Genomic DNA, 14,989 nt, shown 5'->3' with positions numbered 1-14,989 from the left:
TGTGAATATTTACATGCTTAATAGCAAAAATGTATGTGTTTGATTATGGGGTACAGCCTCTCACCTAGCTGGAGGTTCTATTTAATATATACTACATGTCTTATTTTCTGTCTTCTTTCACAGCTCCAAAAATTTCAGATAAAGAATTTCGGCCTGTAGTATCATTTAAAGTAACATATGGGAATACCCAACTGATTGGCTCCCCATTAACTTTTACTGTTATGGGTTATTTTTAATCTTTGCCAATTTGAGAAAATTGTGTCTTAAAGTTTTAACTTCCTATTTGTTTGATTACTGATGTGGTTAAATAGTTTTTATGCTTATTGTTCTTACATGTTATTTCAACCCAATATTTTTTTTAAATTCTGTGTTCTCTGCCTTTATGGTATTAATTTTGGGAGCAATTTTTTATATATTAAGATTATTAAACTATTATTGCTTTCAAATATTTTTCCCAGTTTGTGATTTACCTTTTTAAACTTAGTTTTTTTCTTGTTTTTGTTTGTTTGTTTGTTTTTTCCCTTTTACAAAAATAGTGCAAGTCAAAAAAAAAAAACAAAACCAAGAGCCCATAATTGTACCACCCAGAGATAACCATATTACCTTTTTATTTATACATCTCAATAATTTTAAATTAAATTGGGCTTGTACTATGCATGCTGTTGACAACTGCTGTTTTCATTGTTCTACCCCTTTCCTTTTTTCTTTTTTTTTTTTTAATTTTTTTTGGCTGTACGCGGGCCTCTCACTGTTGCGGCTTCTCCCGTTGCGGAGCACAGGCTCTGGACACGCAGGCTCAGAGGCCATGGCTCATGGGCCTAGCCGCTCCGCGGCATGTGGGATCTTCCCAGACTGGGGCACGAACCCATGTCCCCTGCATTAGCAGGCAGACTCTCAACCACTGCGCCACCAGGGAAGCCCCCCCCCTTTTTTTAAACATCTTTATTAGAGTATAGTTGCTTTACAATGGTGTGTTCGTTTCTACTTTATAACAAAGTGAATCAGCTATATGTATACCTATATCCCCATATCTCCTCCCTCTTGCATCTCCCTCCCACCCTCCCTATCCCACCCCTCTAGGTGGTCACATAGCACTGAGCTAATCTCCCTGTGCTATGTGGCTGCTTCCCACTAGCTATCTGTTTTATATTTGGGAGTATATATTAGTCCATGCCACTCTCACTTCGTCCCAGCTTACCCTTCACCCTCCCCATGTCCTCAAGTCCATTCTCTACATCTGAATCATTATTCCTGTCCTACCACTAGGTTCTTCATAACCATTTTTTTTTAGATTCCATATATATGTGTTAGCATACAGTATTTGTTTTTCTCTTTCTGACTTACTTCGATCTGTATGACAGACTCTAGGTCCATCCACCTCACTACAAATAACTCAACTTCTTTTTTATGGCCATTGTATATTTGTGCCATCTTCTTTATCCATTCATCTGTCGATGGACACTTAGGTTGCTTCCATGTCCTGGCTATTGTAAATAGAGCTGCAATGAACATTGTGGTACATGACTCTTTTTGAATTATGGTTTTCTCAGGGTATATGCCCAGTAGTGGGATTGCTGGGTCATATGGCAGTTCTATTTTTAGTTTTTGAAACAACTTCCATACTGCTCTCCATAGAGGCTGTATCAATTTATATTCCCACTAACAGTGCAAGATGCTTCACTTTTCTCCACTCCCTCTCCAGCATTTATTGTTTGTAGATTTTTTGATGATGGCCATTCTGACTGGTGTGAGGTGATACCTCATTGTAGTTTTGATTTGCATTTCTCTAATGATTAGTGATGCTGCGCATCCTTTCATGTGTTTGTCAGCTATCTGTATATCTTCTTTGGAGAAATGTCTGTTTAGGTCTTCTGCCCATTTTTGGATTGGGTTGTTTGTTTTTTTGATATTGAGCTGCATGAGCTGCTTGTAAGTTTTGGAGATTAATCCTTTGTCAGTTGCTTCATTTGCATATATTTTCTCCCATTCTGAGGGTTGTCTTTTCGTCTTGTTTATGGTTTCATTTGCTGTGCAAAAGCTTTTAAGTTTCATTAGGTCCCATTTGTTTGTTTTTGTTTTTATTTCCATTTCTCTAGGAGGTGGGTCAAAAAGGATCTTGCTGGATTTATGTCATAGAGTGTTCTGCCTATGTTTTTCTCTAAGAGTTTTATAGTGTCTGGCCTTACATTTAGGTCTTTAATCCATTTTGAGTTTATTTTTGTGTATGGTGTTAGGGAGTGTTCTAATTTCATTCTTTTACATGTAGCTGTCCAGTCTTCCCAGCGCCACTTATTGAAAAGGCTGTCTTTTCTCCATTGTATATTCTTGCCTCCTTTATTAAAAATAAGACGACCATAAGTGCATGGGTTTATCTCTGGGCCTTCTATCCTGTTCCACTGTTCTATATTTCTGTTTTTGTGCCAGTACCATACTGACTTGATTACTGTAACATTGCAGTATAATCTGAAGTCTGGGAACCTGATACCTCCAGCTCTGTTTGTCTTTCTCCAGATTGCTTTGGCTGTTCAGGGTCTTTAGTGTTTCCATACAGATTGTGAAATGTTTTGTTCTAGTTCATTGAAAAATGCCAATGGTAGTTTGATAGGGATTGCATTGAATCTGTAGATTGCTTTGGGTAGTATACTCATTTTCACAATGTTGATTCTTCCAATACAAGAACATGGTATGTCTCTCCGTCTGTTTGTATCATCTTTAATTTTTTTCATCAGTGTCTTATAGTATTATACATTCAGGTCTTTTGTCTCCTTTGGTAGGTTTATTCCCAGGTATTTTATTCTTTTTGTTACAGTGGTAAATGGGAATGTTTCCTTAATTTCTCTTTCAGATATTTCATCATTGGTGTATAGGAATGCAAGAGATTTCTGTGCATTAAATTTATTTCCTGCTACTTTACCAAATTCATTGATTAGCTCTTGTAGTTTTCTCGTAGCGTCTTTAGGATTCTCTATGTATAGTATCATGTCATCTGCAAATAGTGACAGCTTTACTTCTTCTTTTCCAATTTGTATTCCTTTTATTTTTCTTCTCTTATTGCTGTGGCTAAAACTTCCAAAACTATGTTGAATAATAGTGGTGAGAGTGGGCAACTTTGTCTTGTTCCTGATCTTAGTGGAAATGTTTTCAGTTTTTCACCATTGAGAATGATGTTGGCTGTGGGTTTGTCATACATGGCCTTTATTATGTTGCGGTAAGTTCCCTCTATGCCTACTTTCTGGAGGGTTTTTATCATAAATGGGCATTGAATTTTGTTGAAAGCTTTTTCTGGATCTGTTGAGATGATCATATGGTTTTTATCCTTCCATTTGTTAATATGGTGTATCATATTGATTGATTTGCATATATTGAAGAATCCTTGCATCCCTGGCATAAACCCCACTTGATCATGGTGTATGATCCTTTTAATGTGCTGTTGGATTCTGTTTGCTAGTATTTTGTTGAGGATTTTTGCATCTATGTTCATCTGGCCTGTAGTTTTCTTTCTTTGTGACACTTTTGTCTGGTTTTGTTATCAGGGTGATGGTGGCCTCGTAGAATGAGTTTGGGAGTGTTCCTCCCTCTGCTGTATTTTGGAAGAGTTTGAGAAGGATAGGTGTTAGCTCTTCTCTAAATGTTTGATAGAATTCGCCTGTGAAGCCATCTGGTCCTGGGCTTTTGTTTTTTGGAAGATTTTTAATCACTGTCTCAATGTCAGTGCTCATGATTGGTCTGTTTATATTTTCTGTTTCTTCCTGGTTCAGTCTCAGAAGGTTGTGCTTTTCTAAGAATGTGTTCATTTCTTCTCAGTTGTCTATTTTATTGGCATATAGTTGCTTGTAGTAATCTCTCATGATCCTTTGTATTTCTGCAGTGTCACTTGTTACTTCTCCTTTTTCATTTCTAATTCTAATGATTTGAGTCTTCTCCCTTTTTTTCTTGATGAGTCTGGCTAATGGTTTATCAGTTTTGTTTATCTTCTCAAAGAACCAGCTTTTAGTTTTATTGATCTTTGCTACTGTTTCCTTCATTTCTTTTTTTTTTTTTTTTTTCTTTTTGCGGTATGTGGGCCTCTCACTGTTGTGGCCTCTCCCGTTGCGGAGCACAGGCTCCGGACGCGCAGGCCCAGTGGCCATGGCTCACGGGCCCAGCTGCTCCGCAGCATATGGGATCCTCCCAGACCGGGGCACGAACCCGTATCCCCTGAATCGGCAGGCGGACTCCCAACCACTGCGCCACCAGGGAGGCCCCTGTTTCCTTCATTTCTTTTTCATTTATTTCTGATCTGATCTTTATGATTTCTTTCCTTCTGCTAACTTTGGGCGTTTTTTTGTTCTTCTTTTTCGAATTGCTTTAGGTGTAAGATTAGGTTGTTTATTTGAGATGTTTCTTGTTTCTTGACGTAGGATTGTATTGCTATAAACTTCCCTCTTAGAACTGCTTTTGCTGCATCCCATAGGTTTTGGGTTGTCGTGTTTTCATTTCATTTTTTTCTAGGTATTTTTTGATTTCCTCTTTGACTTCTTCAGTGATCTCTTGGTTATTAAATAATGCATTGTTTAGCCTCCATGTATTTGTTTCCCCTTTCCTGTACCAGTTGGATGCTGTATTAATTATTTTAGTCTGACAATACATTTTAAAATTTGTAAGGCAAGACCTCATTATAACTCTGTTGCCACAAAATTTTCTTAGCCATTCTTGATACCTGCTTGTTAAGGAGATCGTAAGTGATTGAGTGGGAGACTAGAGTCAATACAGTTAGAATCACGCCGGTTTCCATTGGAAAGGGCCATGAGAAGGGGAGAGTTGTGGAGAGCAGACACTTAAAGCTGGGACCACAAAAAATCCATCTGAGAGCTTCTAGTATCCAACTGATGGGACTTCCAGAGTGAAACCACTGTGATAGGTCTCAGTACCTCTGGAAAACGGATAAATCAAGGCATATTCATATATTTTCCAAAAAAGGATAAAACTTTCATTCTGTCTCAATTAAATAGACTATTTAGGAATAAAGAATTATCCTTTGGATATGATATTCAACTTTTGGAATTTGACACAGATATGTAAACATACATACTATACAGCAGGCATCCCCAACCCCCTGTTAGGAACCAGGCCGCACAGCAGGAGGTGAATGGTGGGCAGCAAAGCTTCATCTTCTGCTCCCCACTGCTCGTGTTACCACCTGAACTATCCCTCCCCAACCCCTGTCCATGGAAAACTTGCCTTCCACATAACCAGTCCCTGGTGCCAAAAAAGTTGGGGACCGCTGGTATACAGTACAGGTGTACCTCGTTTTATTGCTCTTTGCTTTATTGCAATTTTTACAAATTGTAGCTTTGTGGCAAGCCTGCAAGTCTATTGACACCATTTTTCTAACAGCATTATTTTTTAATTAATGTATGTACTTTTTTTTTTAGACAGAATGCTATTGTGAGCTTAACAGATGATGGTATAGTGTAAACATAGCTTTTATATGCACTGGGAAACCAAAATATTCATGTGACTCACTTTATTGTGATACTTGCTTTATGTTTTGTCTGGAACCAAAGTCACAATATCTCCAAGTTACGCCTGTAGTGTATGTTTGCAAACATACATAGCAACACCGTATACACATCCTTACACAGGTACACACCCATATATAGACATATATATAAACATACCCATGTAGATGGATATAATATATTGAAATTAAGCATTTTCATTGTTTGAGGTTCTTGTAACAAATGGAGAATCACTATAGTAAAACCTTACTAAGGCTGTAAATATGCCCATCACAGGTTAAGCCAGAGACTCTAACATCAACCTTAGGAACCATATTCTAAAGAGTTGAGAGTTCTTTATCTGTGTTTCTCTGTGCTGAGAATATTTCCATGAGAATTTCACCCCAATTCTCCCTTTTGAAGTGTGACAGAATGTATCATTCCTTTTTCTATCCATAGGGAGCATGTAGAAAACAAGAAGTGGTATTGAAAGACAGAGGCACTGGAAACACAGAGGAAACTGATTGGAACAAAGGCCCTCTGGCAATCAGGGGGAAAACCAGCAGAAGCCCCATCATACATCTTTCCCACCCCATTCCCCAGGAACAAAGAGAATGAGCAGAAATCTAAATCCAACATAACAGCATTTGGATCATCCACCTGTTGACTCAGTTCCTTCTCTGGAGAAGCAAGGTCACTGAGCAGTCAGTTCTCAGGACTGCATTTGCCTGGGTAGTTAATGGCCTTGGTCACCCAACATCAGTGCCCTTCCCTTTTTTATTTGTTTTGACCATATCCTACTCACTGGGTTTCACTAATTTTCAAAGAAAGCTCACCTACTTCCCAAGCATCTCATCTGAGAGAAGTGCTTAGCTAGAAGTCAACTCTCCAGAGAAGAGGTCTTTGCCAGTCTGCTGGCTAGTGGACTTTTCTGCATATTCTGTGTTTAGCAAACAGTATATCCTATTTCAGACATTGCATGACTTTTAATCATTAACTCATCCACCCACTCCTCCTCAGGTCAAAGAGATAGGAATTTTTGAGTGTGCTATGATTTTTGTTGTTGGGGATTTTTTGAAATCTTCTCTTTGCAAAGATTGTGGCTAGCAGGGGAAGAGATAGGGGGCTGAAAGGTATTCATATGTAGAAGATGTTTCTAGTATCTTGGTCTAGGTCAGCAGATCATGCATCCTTCCAGTGCACAGGAGAAAAGAAGCAGAGTTCCAAGATAAGAACAATGAGATGTCTAACCCATTTAGAAGGCACAACTGCTGAGAGAACTTAAGAACTAGGGGTCCAGATGCATTGACTTGAAAAGTTAACAGCTTAGACATAAGAACCTCTTGCTCATAGCAATTGAATGAGGGTAAGCTGAAAAGTTATATCAGGGGACTTGATGTCTCTTAAGCCTCCTTTCTATCAGGAATATATCACCTGTGTCATATTCCTGTCTTTGGTTCTCAGAACCTGATACGGTCTGAGGAGAGATGGAATCACAGTTGGTTGCATACTTGGGAAATACATTTTACTGAAATACATCCCAGCCCATCACATGAAGTCTTTGCTCAGGGTCAGTGCTGGTCCTGTGTTGGTGTAGCCAATTCTTTTATTTTCACTTATGAGCAAATGAGATCAATATACCAGTACTTACACTTATGTCAATTTGTAAAATATGATTTGGTGCTGAAACCCAGCACTTCCTCTCTGTACTACTTTAGTTCAGTTGTACAAAAAGCTAGAAAGAGAAAACAAGATATTAATCCAAGTTAAAGTACCTTATTGAAAATAAATGTGTTTAATAACAAAATTGAAAAGAAATTATTGTTTTCACCTAATATAGTAGAGTACTTGCCTAGTTTCATAGTGTCCCTCCCAACAAGGTACAAGGTTATTCCCATCTAGAAAGAGATTCTTCTCCCATCATACAAACATTGAGAATTGTTTCTCATATTTACTTTCAACTTCTGTGAGGCCTCTAAATTAGATTTCTCTCCTACGGCCCCACTTTCCTCCTCAGTCTTTACCGAGGTCATTGTCTTGAATTTGTGACCCCACAATTATTTTTATAATTAAAAACTATGTTGTTAATAATACCTGATGAGGCTGTCCTTGCCAGCAGTCATTGGAGAGCAAAACCTTTTTCAATTAGATTTACCCACAGTGAAGTCAAAAGCAGCCTGAGTAATTACTAATAAAATCCACAGATCAATATGTGCTCTCTTTTCTAACTATTATGAATGTGCCTCCTTAGTTTCCTTCCCACTGTGGTTTGTTTGTGGAGGGTATTATTAGTGTAACAGGCCCTCAGTGTAACAACCCTATTCATTCTGGGACAGAATTTGGGATGAGCCATGTGTACCTTGGAGCCCACCCAAAAGGTTGAATTACTTAAATACCAGGAAGCTCTTATTAAAAGATAATCTCACCCTGCCAAGCGGTTTGATGGCATGGGCCACACAGAGAACATTACACAGAAGCCACAGTGTGTCGTGAAATTTGGGAGCTACTTTTAGTTTTGCAGAAAATTGATGACTTAGTCACTGTAGTAGAATATATTTTATAGCTATGGTTAAATTCCCCGTAGATCTACTTAATCTTCTTATGTAAATCTTTTACCAGCCCGTTCTCATTTATAAAAGCAACACTATCCAAAGATGGTTGGTATTTGCGGTTGCTGTTTGTTTTCTGTTGGTATCCACCAGGCTTGGCTAAAATTCAGGTAACCAGTAGCTTAGCTATTTCCAGCTTGCTGTGGTCAATGCTGTGGAAATTATTACTGAGATAAATATACTTTTGCAGAGAACATGATGAGTGCTGGCTGGGTTGCCCTGGGCTTTCATCAGGCACTGGCCAGAAAGAAATATGAATGTGAGAGCATACATAACTCAAATTCTTCTCCCGTCTTAACAATATGGACTAAAGATGCAATTACGAATCATGACTTATGAGTTGAATTTAGGTCAGCAGAAGCTCGCTAATTCTTTCTCCTCCTAACCACAGCCTGTATCTTTTTCTTCTTTGGAAAACTATCCCAACTCCTGGGAAGGATTCGATAAGAATAATGGGACATCCAGTAGACTAAAATGATTTCACAGTTTGCTAGTACGCTATGAATAAGGAAACCTAGACATCCTTTTTGAGCATAGCAAAGGTTTGTCTTGATTTTTACTCTATTTTTTTTCATGGATCAGTCTTTCAAACTTGGGGATTTGTGATAGGCATTCTCATCTCTTCTGCAAACTGGCAAACAAAAATGCACAAATCTTAAAAGATGAAATTGGAAATGCTAATGTGGATTTTTCAATGCAATTTTCTGTTTTTTTAAAATTAGTCTAGTCAATAAAAAATTCCTCTACACATCCTCAAACTTCACTACTCCCAGGCGGCTATTACTGAAGCTATTACTCATCTCTAAAGTGGAGAAATCTAAGGGCACAGTCACTGACTGTAATCACTTTAGGAAGAAAAAAAAACCTTGCAGAGCTGATGGCATGTCTGAGTTATAGGAAGAACCCCAGAAGATGATACATGTGCTTTAGTGGAAGAGATTAAATTGATTAATGAAATTGATTTTTTAAATCTATTAATGTAGAGAAAAATCGGAGGGTAAAGAAGAACTAATTTTAATGAGCTCCGTTCTTAAATTATCTTTTTATTTTCAATTTAACATTTTTTGCGATGCTGAGAGATTCAGTGGAACCCAAGGAGCAGGGAAGAATATACTTAGAGAAGAGAGGTTTATATTCTAATTGGAAATTTAAATCTTTTAAATTTCAAAGGATTTAAAAGATAAACAGTAAGTGCCAGATAACAGATTTATTGGAAGAAGCAGACTAGATAGGTGTAACTTTTTTTGCTTCTCTTTCCACCCCTTCAAATCCATGCTCTGGACTCCTGGGTAAGTTCTTGGGCCAGTTATATAGCCTTCATTACTTCTTTTAAGGCTAGGGACCATCTTGCCAATACTTTAAAAAAAAAAAAATTCCATCTTCTGAGTAGTATAAAAACTCCAGATTTGTATCCAATTAATATTTGAGCCCAACACCACTCCCCCTGCAGTTTGAGGTCGGGCTCCTCTTCAGTTAGCTAGCTCCTTTCTCATGCCCCTCCAGGGTCTAGGGTCCAGCCCAGACCCAAGATGACTGGGGGATGGGCACATCTGATGGAGTTGGTGCAGCTGCTTTGTGGCATCAGGACTTTTGTAGCGGTTGCACAATTGCTGCTTCTTTCTCTTCTGAGGCTCTTTTGTACCTTTCTTGGAGAGCACCAGGCTGGAAGCATCTAACTTCAGTTCCCTTGACTTGGCTTTACCACCTGTGCTGGCTGCTCCCTTCTGGCTGACCCCAGACCTCCCCCCCTCCCCTCTCCCTCCAGCTGCATGGGCCTCCTACCTCCCCCAGCTCCTGGGTTTCTGATCTCTGCTCAGTCATTTGCCTTTCCAGCCAGAATTCCTTTCTGATGGCTGGCAGCTGGCTCATTTCCCCCTCTGCTCTTCACTATCACTAGGCAGATATGACCCTCACTACATCCAGGGGGTACTCACAAACTTCTGAGGAGTTCCTTACAGCCCTCATTTGACTCCTGATGGGAAAGAACTCCCATCCCTTTCTCCCTGATGGTTTTCTCCAAATGACTTCTTTGCCTTTCTTATCAGTGTGGAGGTATGGGGTGGGCTAAAGCTGAAAAGGTTTCACAGTTTTTTGATGGATCCTCATAGTTGGTCCAGCACTTCACTTCAGGATGAGAAAATATTGACATCCTCTGAATTAGTTGCCTTTGGGACCTCTGCTAAAATGGAGACAGAGGGGATCCCGTTTTAATATCCTCAAATAATTAAAGTGGGCTTCAGGTATTTTCTTTCTTTCTTTTGATTGTTTCCTTTAAACCTGTATTTTATCCCCATTATTTCCTTTGACATGGACAATCTGGGTGTCCCAGAGAGAGTTCATGAGGACCACCAGTATTGGTGGTGGTTTGCTGGAGCCCTTCCCACAGACTCTGGGCAGCGAGGGAAGGATCCACAGATGGCGGGTGTGCCCACACCGGCTCCCGTCCAGTCCCGCCTGCTGGGGAGCAGGGCTCCTGTCTGGCAGGACTTGGGAAGCTACCCAGAACCATTCCTTCCGCCCACTGAAGCACAGCATAATGGTGTTGGAAGACGAATGCTTCAGTAAGCAGTAAACGCTGATTTCTGGCTACATTAATTTTTCATTTTACAGTCTTTGTGGCCATTCGAGGTGATAGGATTAAGCTGTAAAACCAGATTATCATTCTCCTTTTAATAACTGAATATAAAAGCAACACCTAAGTGCCACACTGGCTTTCCACCTTTCTTGATTTGTTATCTATCCAGAAGACAACAGCAGATTTTAAAGCATAAGAGAAGTGTTAGAACTAAATGGAACTGGCAAGAGAGCTTATGAATAATTAAATCCATCTAGACGTCCTCATAAGAGATCATTTGCTTGGCCTTGGAATCTGTACGCTAGTGAGTAACGAAGAATACAGTTGCTGTACATGCTCCCAGGAAGCTTCAGCTCTTCACAGGAAGGATGCTCAGTGAGAAGGGAAAAGCAGAAAACTTCCCACACAAATTCTTTGTTCAAAACAATCTAGTTTTATCCCATAGTTTCAACATCTCAGTAACACAATCTGTTATGTTGCAATTGAATTTTGGAAAGTTCTCAATAAATTTTTAGTCTTAGTCATTATTTCCTGAAGTTTTACTAAATTAGTAACATTGCAGGCTAATGACTCAATTTTGTTCTTATATCATTGTTCATAATCTTAATACATATAGATTGTGCCCTGTTATATAACATTTAACGTAGGAACATTCACAATGGACAATTGTGGTTCTAATTCTATATCATTGTTGCTTACTACTTAAAAATGGGAAAGTGGGAGGCTTCATATGATTTCTGTAATTAATTTTAAAACAGCATTTTATAAAATGCTGTTTGGATAAAGATTTTGTTTATATTGGGAAGGGGGGAAAATCCTAAATGTCTTTTACTCAGAGAGATTTTCATTTTCCAGTTTTGTCATTAGGCTACACACAATTACAGTTACTCAGCCAACACTGAGACTCTCTTGCAAGGCTGCCCCACCAGAATATTCCAGTTAAGGGACGTGAGATCTAGTGGAGAGTGTTGTTGTTAGAGCTTTGCTAGATCATAACCTTTCCCACATATACCTCACCCCCCTCCACACACACAGGCTCACTGCATCACCAGTTCCTAACAAAATTGGGATCTAACTGCTGCTTTCCGGCTTGGCCTTCCTCACCTTGGTCCAACCCCCCACCTCATGTCTCACTGGGACTAGATTGGTGTCAGGTGCCTCCTCCATAGAGCAGCTAGGAGAATCCTGTATTTCTTCCTCCTTAAAATCCCTCAGAAGCTGCTCACCGGGAAGAAAATCCCAGCTCAGAGACCTTGCCTGATCTAGCCCTACCCCCTGCCACCTCATCTCTTAGCCCCTTGGGCTCTCCGTGTTCTCACTCACACTGCCCTCCACCCAAGCACTTCCCTACCTCAGGGCCTTTGCACATGTTGTTCCTCTGCCTGGAATGCTCTTCCTCCAGATTTTGAACTCATTGGCTCCTCCTTTTCCCTCGGGGTTAATAAAAATATCTCCCCCTCGGAGAAGCCTTTCTAGCCTCCAATCTAGGACCCTCCTCCTTCCCCGAGTTGTTTCATTCTCCCTCTTTATTCCCTCATCAGATGTCTCCCAATCAGTAATTATCCTATTTGTCTCATTGGATGCCTGCTCTATGACACCAGGGACAGGGTATTCTTTGTTCATTGCTGAATCCCCAGTATGGAGAACAGTGCAAGTCGTATGGGCTCAGTAAATAGTTGTTACACAGAGGGAAAGAGGGAGGGAGTGAATAAATGTAGCTGCTATGTGTATGGATGGATTTTTCCTATGTAAAATTATTGTTGATCCTGCAGGGCTGTGTATCTTGCCATGTCTTAATTATTTAAAATTGCAGTCATATTTTCTCATCAGTTTAACATGGTTGCAGTTGATCTGCAAAAGCTATATTTCTAGTCCCAAACCTAAGAGCCTATGACCCTCACTTTCACCCTCTTCTTGCAGAGGATCTATGGACTCTAACCCTAACCCTAACTTAATAATACATATGGGGCTGAAATTCAGCCAGAATGCTGAATTAAAATATTGAAAGACTTTAGTTTATTGGTAATTAGTGCCTGCCATGACTGTGGCCCCCCAAGGATCCTTCCCTCTTCCTTGGGAGGCCCCTGTGGGCACTGCTGGAGTGGGCCAGAGCATCAGGCCTGGATGGCAGCAAGGCAGTGGTGCCCCTGAGAAGGCACTGTGACCCTAGTGAGCAAACACCTGATGCCTATTTGGCCCCCCCATGGCTGTAACCACCTGCTGATGCTTCCTCACAGTCGCCCTCATATGGCTATTTTGGGGAACTGCAGCCTCTTCAGTGTTATCATTTCTATTAATGCCTCTTGGCATATACCATTTCTGTTTAATACTCTCATGTTACTTGATCTTTTACCTGAACCTTAAAATGGGAATGTCCTATTTTCCCAAAATATTTATATCATGTTTTCTTTCATCATTGTGTGAGTAAACTCTCTCAAGTAAAAATACTTAAAGTTCTCATGCTGTAGTTTGAATGTGATCTTTTCAGAAAATGTCATCATCATTATCACTGTTACTCTTTTCAAACTGTAGTAATAATAGCTACAGTAATGATTCCCCTACTAGAGTAAGATGAACTTGATTTTTAAAATCTAGTGGTTTTAAAGTATAAGTTCATTTTTAAGAACTCAGCTGACATGGTCAACGGAGAATCACGGACACTATGAATTGACAGTCAGCTTTCTCTCCACTGCTTTGTTGTGTACTTTAGAGTGTTTGCTGTGATGAATCTGAAATCATTCACTTCCCCAAAAAATAATTTGGGTGGGGAGAGCTGATCTTTAACTTTCACTTATTTGGGCTGGCATATATATTTTTTAACCTCTCTCTTCCTGGTTTCTCCAAATAACACAGAGTACGTTTCCTGTTGGGGGGACGTCACGGAGAATTTAAGTTCCTGCCTCCCTCTGGCTATGCCCCTTGCTACGAAGCCTTACTTCCAAAAGAAAAGATGAGATTGGAGCCTGTCAAAGAGTATAAACGTGATGCTGAAGGAGTTCGAGACCTGTTGGGTACCACCCAGTTCCTCTCCCAAGCTTCTTTCATTCCGTGCCCCATAGATACCAGTCAGGTAGGTTTGAGCTGCCAACAGAAGGCAGCCCATGGAGATGATGTAATAGGGTTAAATCCTCCTTGCTGCACTGTCTTTGAAACATTCTTATCATACATTCTACAGAGTTGTCGTGACATGTGGACAACCATTACTCTTCACGTTTCCACCATATGCGGCAATTGAGCTCTTGAAGGATTTTGCAACCAATGAACACGGTTAAGCACTTGCTACATGCAAAGCACTGTACTAGGTTCTGTGAGGCATAGGCAGACGTGTGACTGTATTCTCTGGGAATGCACAACCAAGCTGAAGTGATAAGAAGCAAATGTGTTATTTTTTTTCAAGTCCAAATGTAATATGCAGAATGATCGTGTACACAAATAAATGCTAGAGACATCCTTTACACTAGAATGTTTCTAAAAGTCTGTGTAGAGAGAATGGCATTCAGTCAGGACCTTTAATAAACTTAAATGGGGAGGGGCGTCCAGGGGTGAAGTAACAGGAATGGGATGAATAAGAGCCTGGAAGTAGAAACACAAAATAGGGACAGGTGGCAATGAATATTCTCCTGTGGCTGGATGCTTGGAGGAGGAGCAGGTAGGAGAAGCGTGGGAAGTAAAACTGAAAGCAACAGGGGAGAGCATGGAGGCCTCAGAAGGTGCTGGTAAATGGACATTTTCTTTTTTTTTTTTTAAAGTCTTTATTGGAGTATAATTGCTTTGCAATGGTGTGTTAGTTTCTGCTTTATAACAAAGTGAATCAGTTATACGTATACATATGTTCCCATATCTCTTCCCTCTTGCATCTCCCTCCCTCCCACCCTCCCTATCCCACCCCTCTAGATGGTCACAAAGCACCGAGCTGATCTCCCTGTGCTATGCGGCTGCTTCCCACTAGCTATCTGTTTTACATTTGGTAGTGTATATATGTCCATGCCACTCTCTCACTTCGAAATGGACATTTTCTTTCCCTTCCCAGGGTCTCTGTTTTGAGAGACACACATTCACACAGTTATGATGAGGAACATACAACAGCTTTCCAGTGTCTCTGCCACGCCAGTGCTATTCACATCACTATTCTAGATGTTAGAGAAAATAAATGTAAAGGCACCTTGTCTCTGAGGCACTTCGGGTAATAGTTTGTAGGAGTATGGCTCTTTAACCTGTAGATGGTCTCTAGAGTATATTTTCCCATAATATCTCTATGACCCTATTACATTCAGCTCTGTGTGTGTGGTCATGCGTCTGCTTCTTACCTCCTGTAGCTAATGATT

At 40.0% G+C, this 14,989-nt stretch overlaps 1 protein-coding gene across 1 annotated transcript in view; it reads left to right on the top strand.

Annotated features, from left to right (window-relative positions):
- RYR3 (ryanodine receptor 3) overlaps positions 1-14,989 on the top strand; it is a 371,986-nt gene that overhangs the window by 134,086 nt on the left and 222,911 nt on the right. The window contains exon 20 of the mRNA XM_060096078.1: positions 13,518-13,734. Coding sequence (XP_059952061.1) covers positions 13,518-13,734 — 217 coding nt within the window. The remainder of the gene's footprint in view (positions 1-13,517; positions 13,735-14,989) is intronic.

This window comes from Mesoplodon densirostris, chromosome 4 (assembly GCF_025265405.1).
Source record: "Mesoplodon densirostris isolate mMesDen1 chromosome 4, mMesDen1 primary haplotype, whole genome shotgun sequence".
Classification (NCBI taxonomy): Eukaryota; Metazoa; Chordata; class Mammalia; order Artiodactyla; family Ziphiidae; genus Mesoplodon; species Mesoplodon densirostris.
The sequence above is the reverse complement of the archived record's forward strand: the minus strand, read 5'-3'. Positions and strand labels throughout refer to the sequence as shown.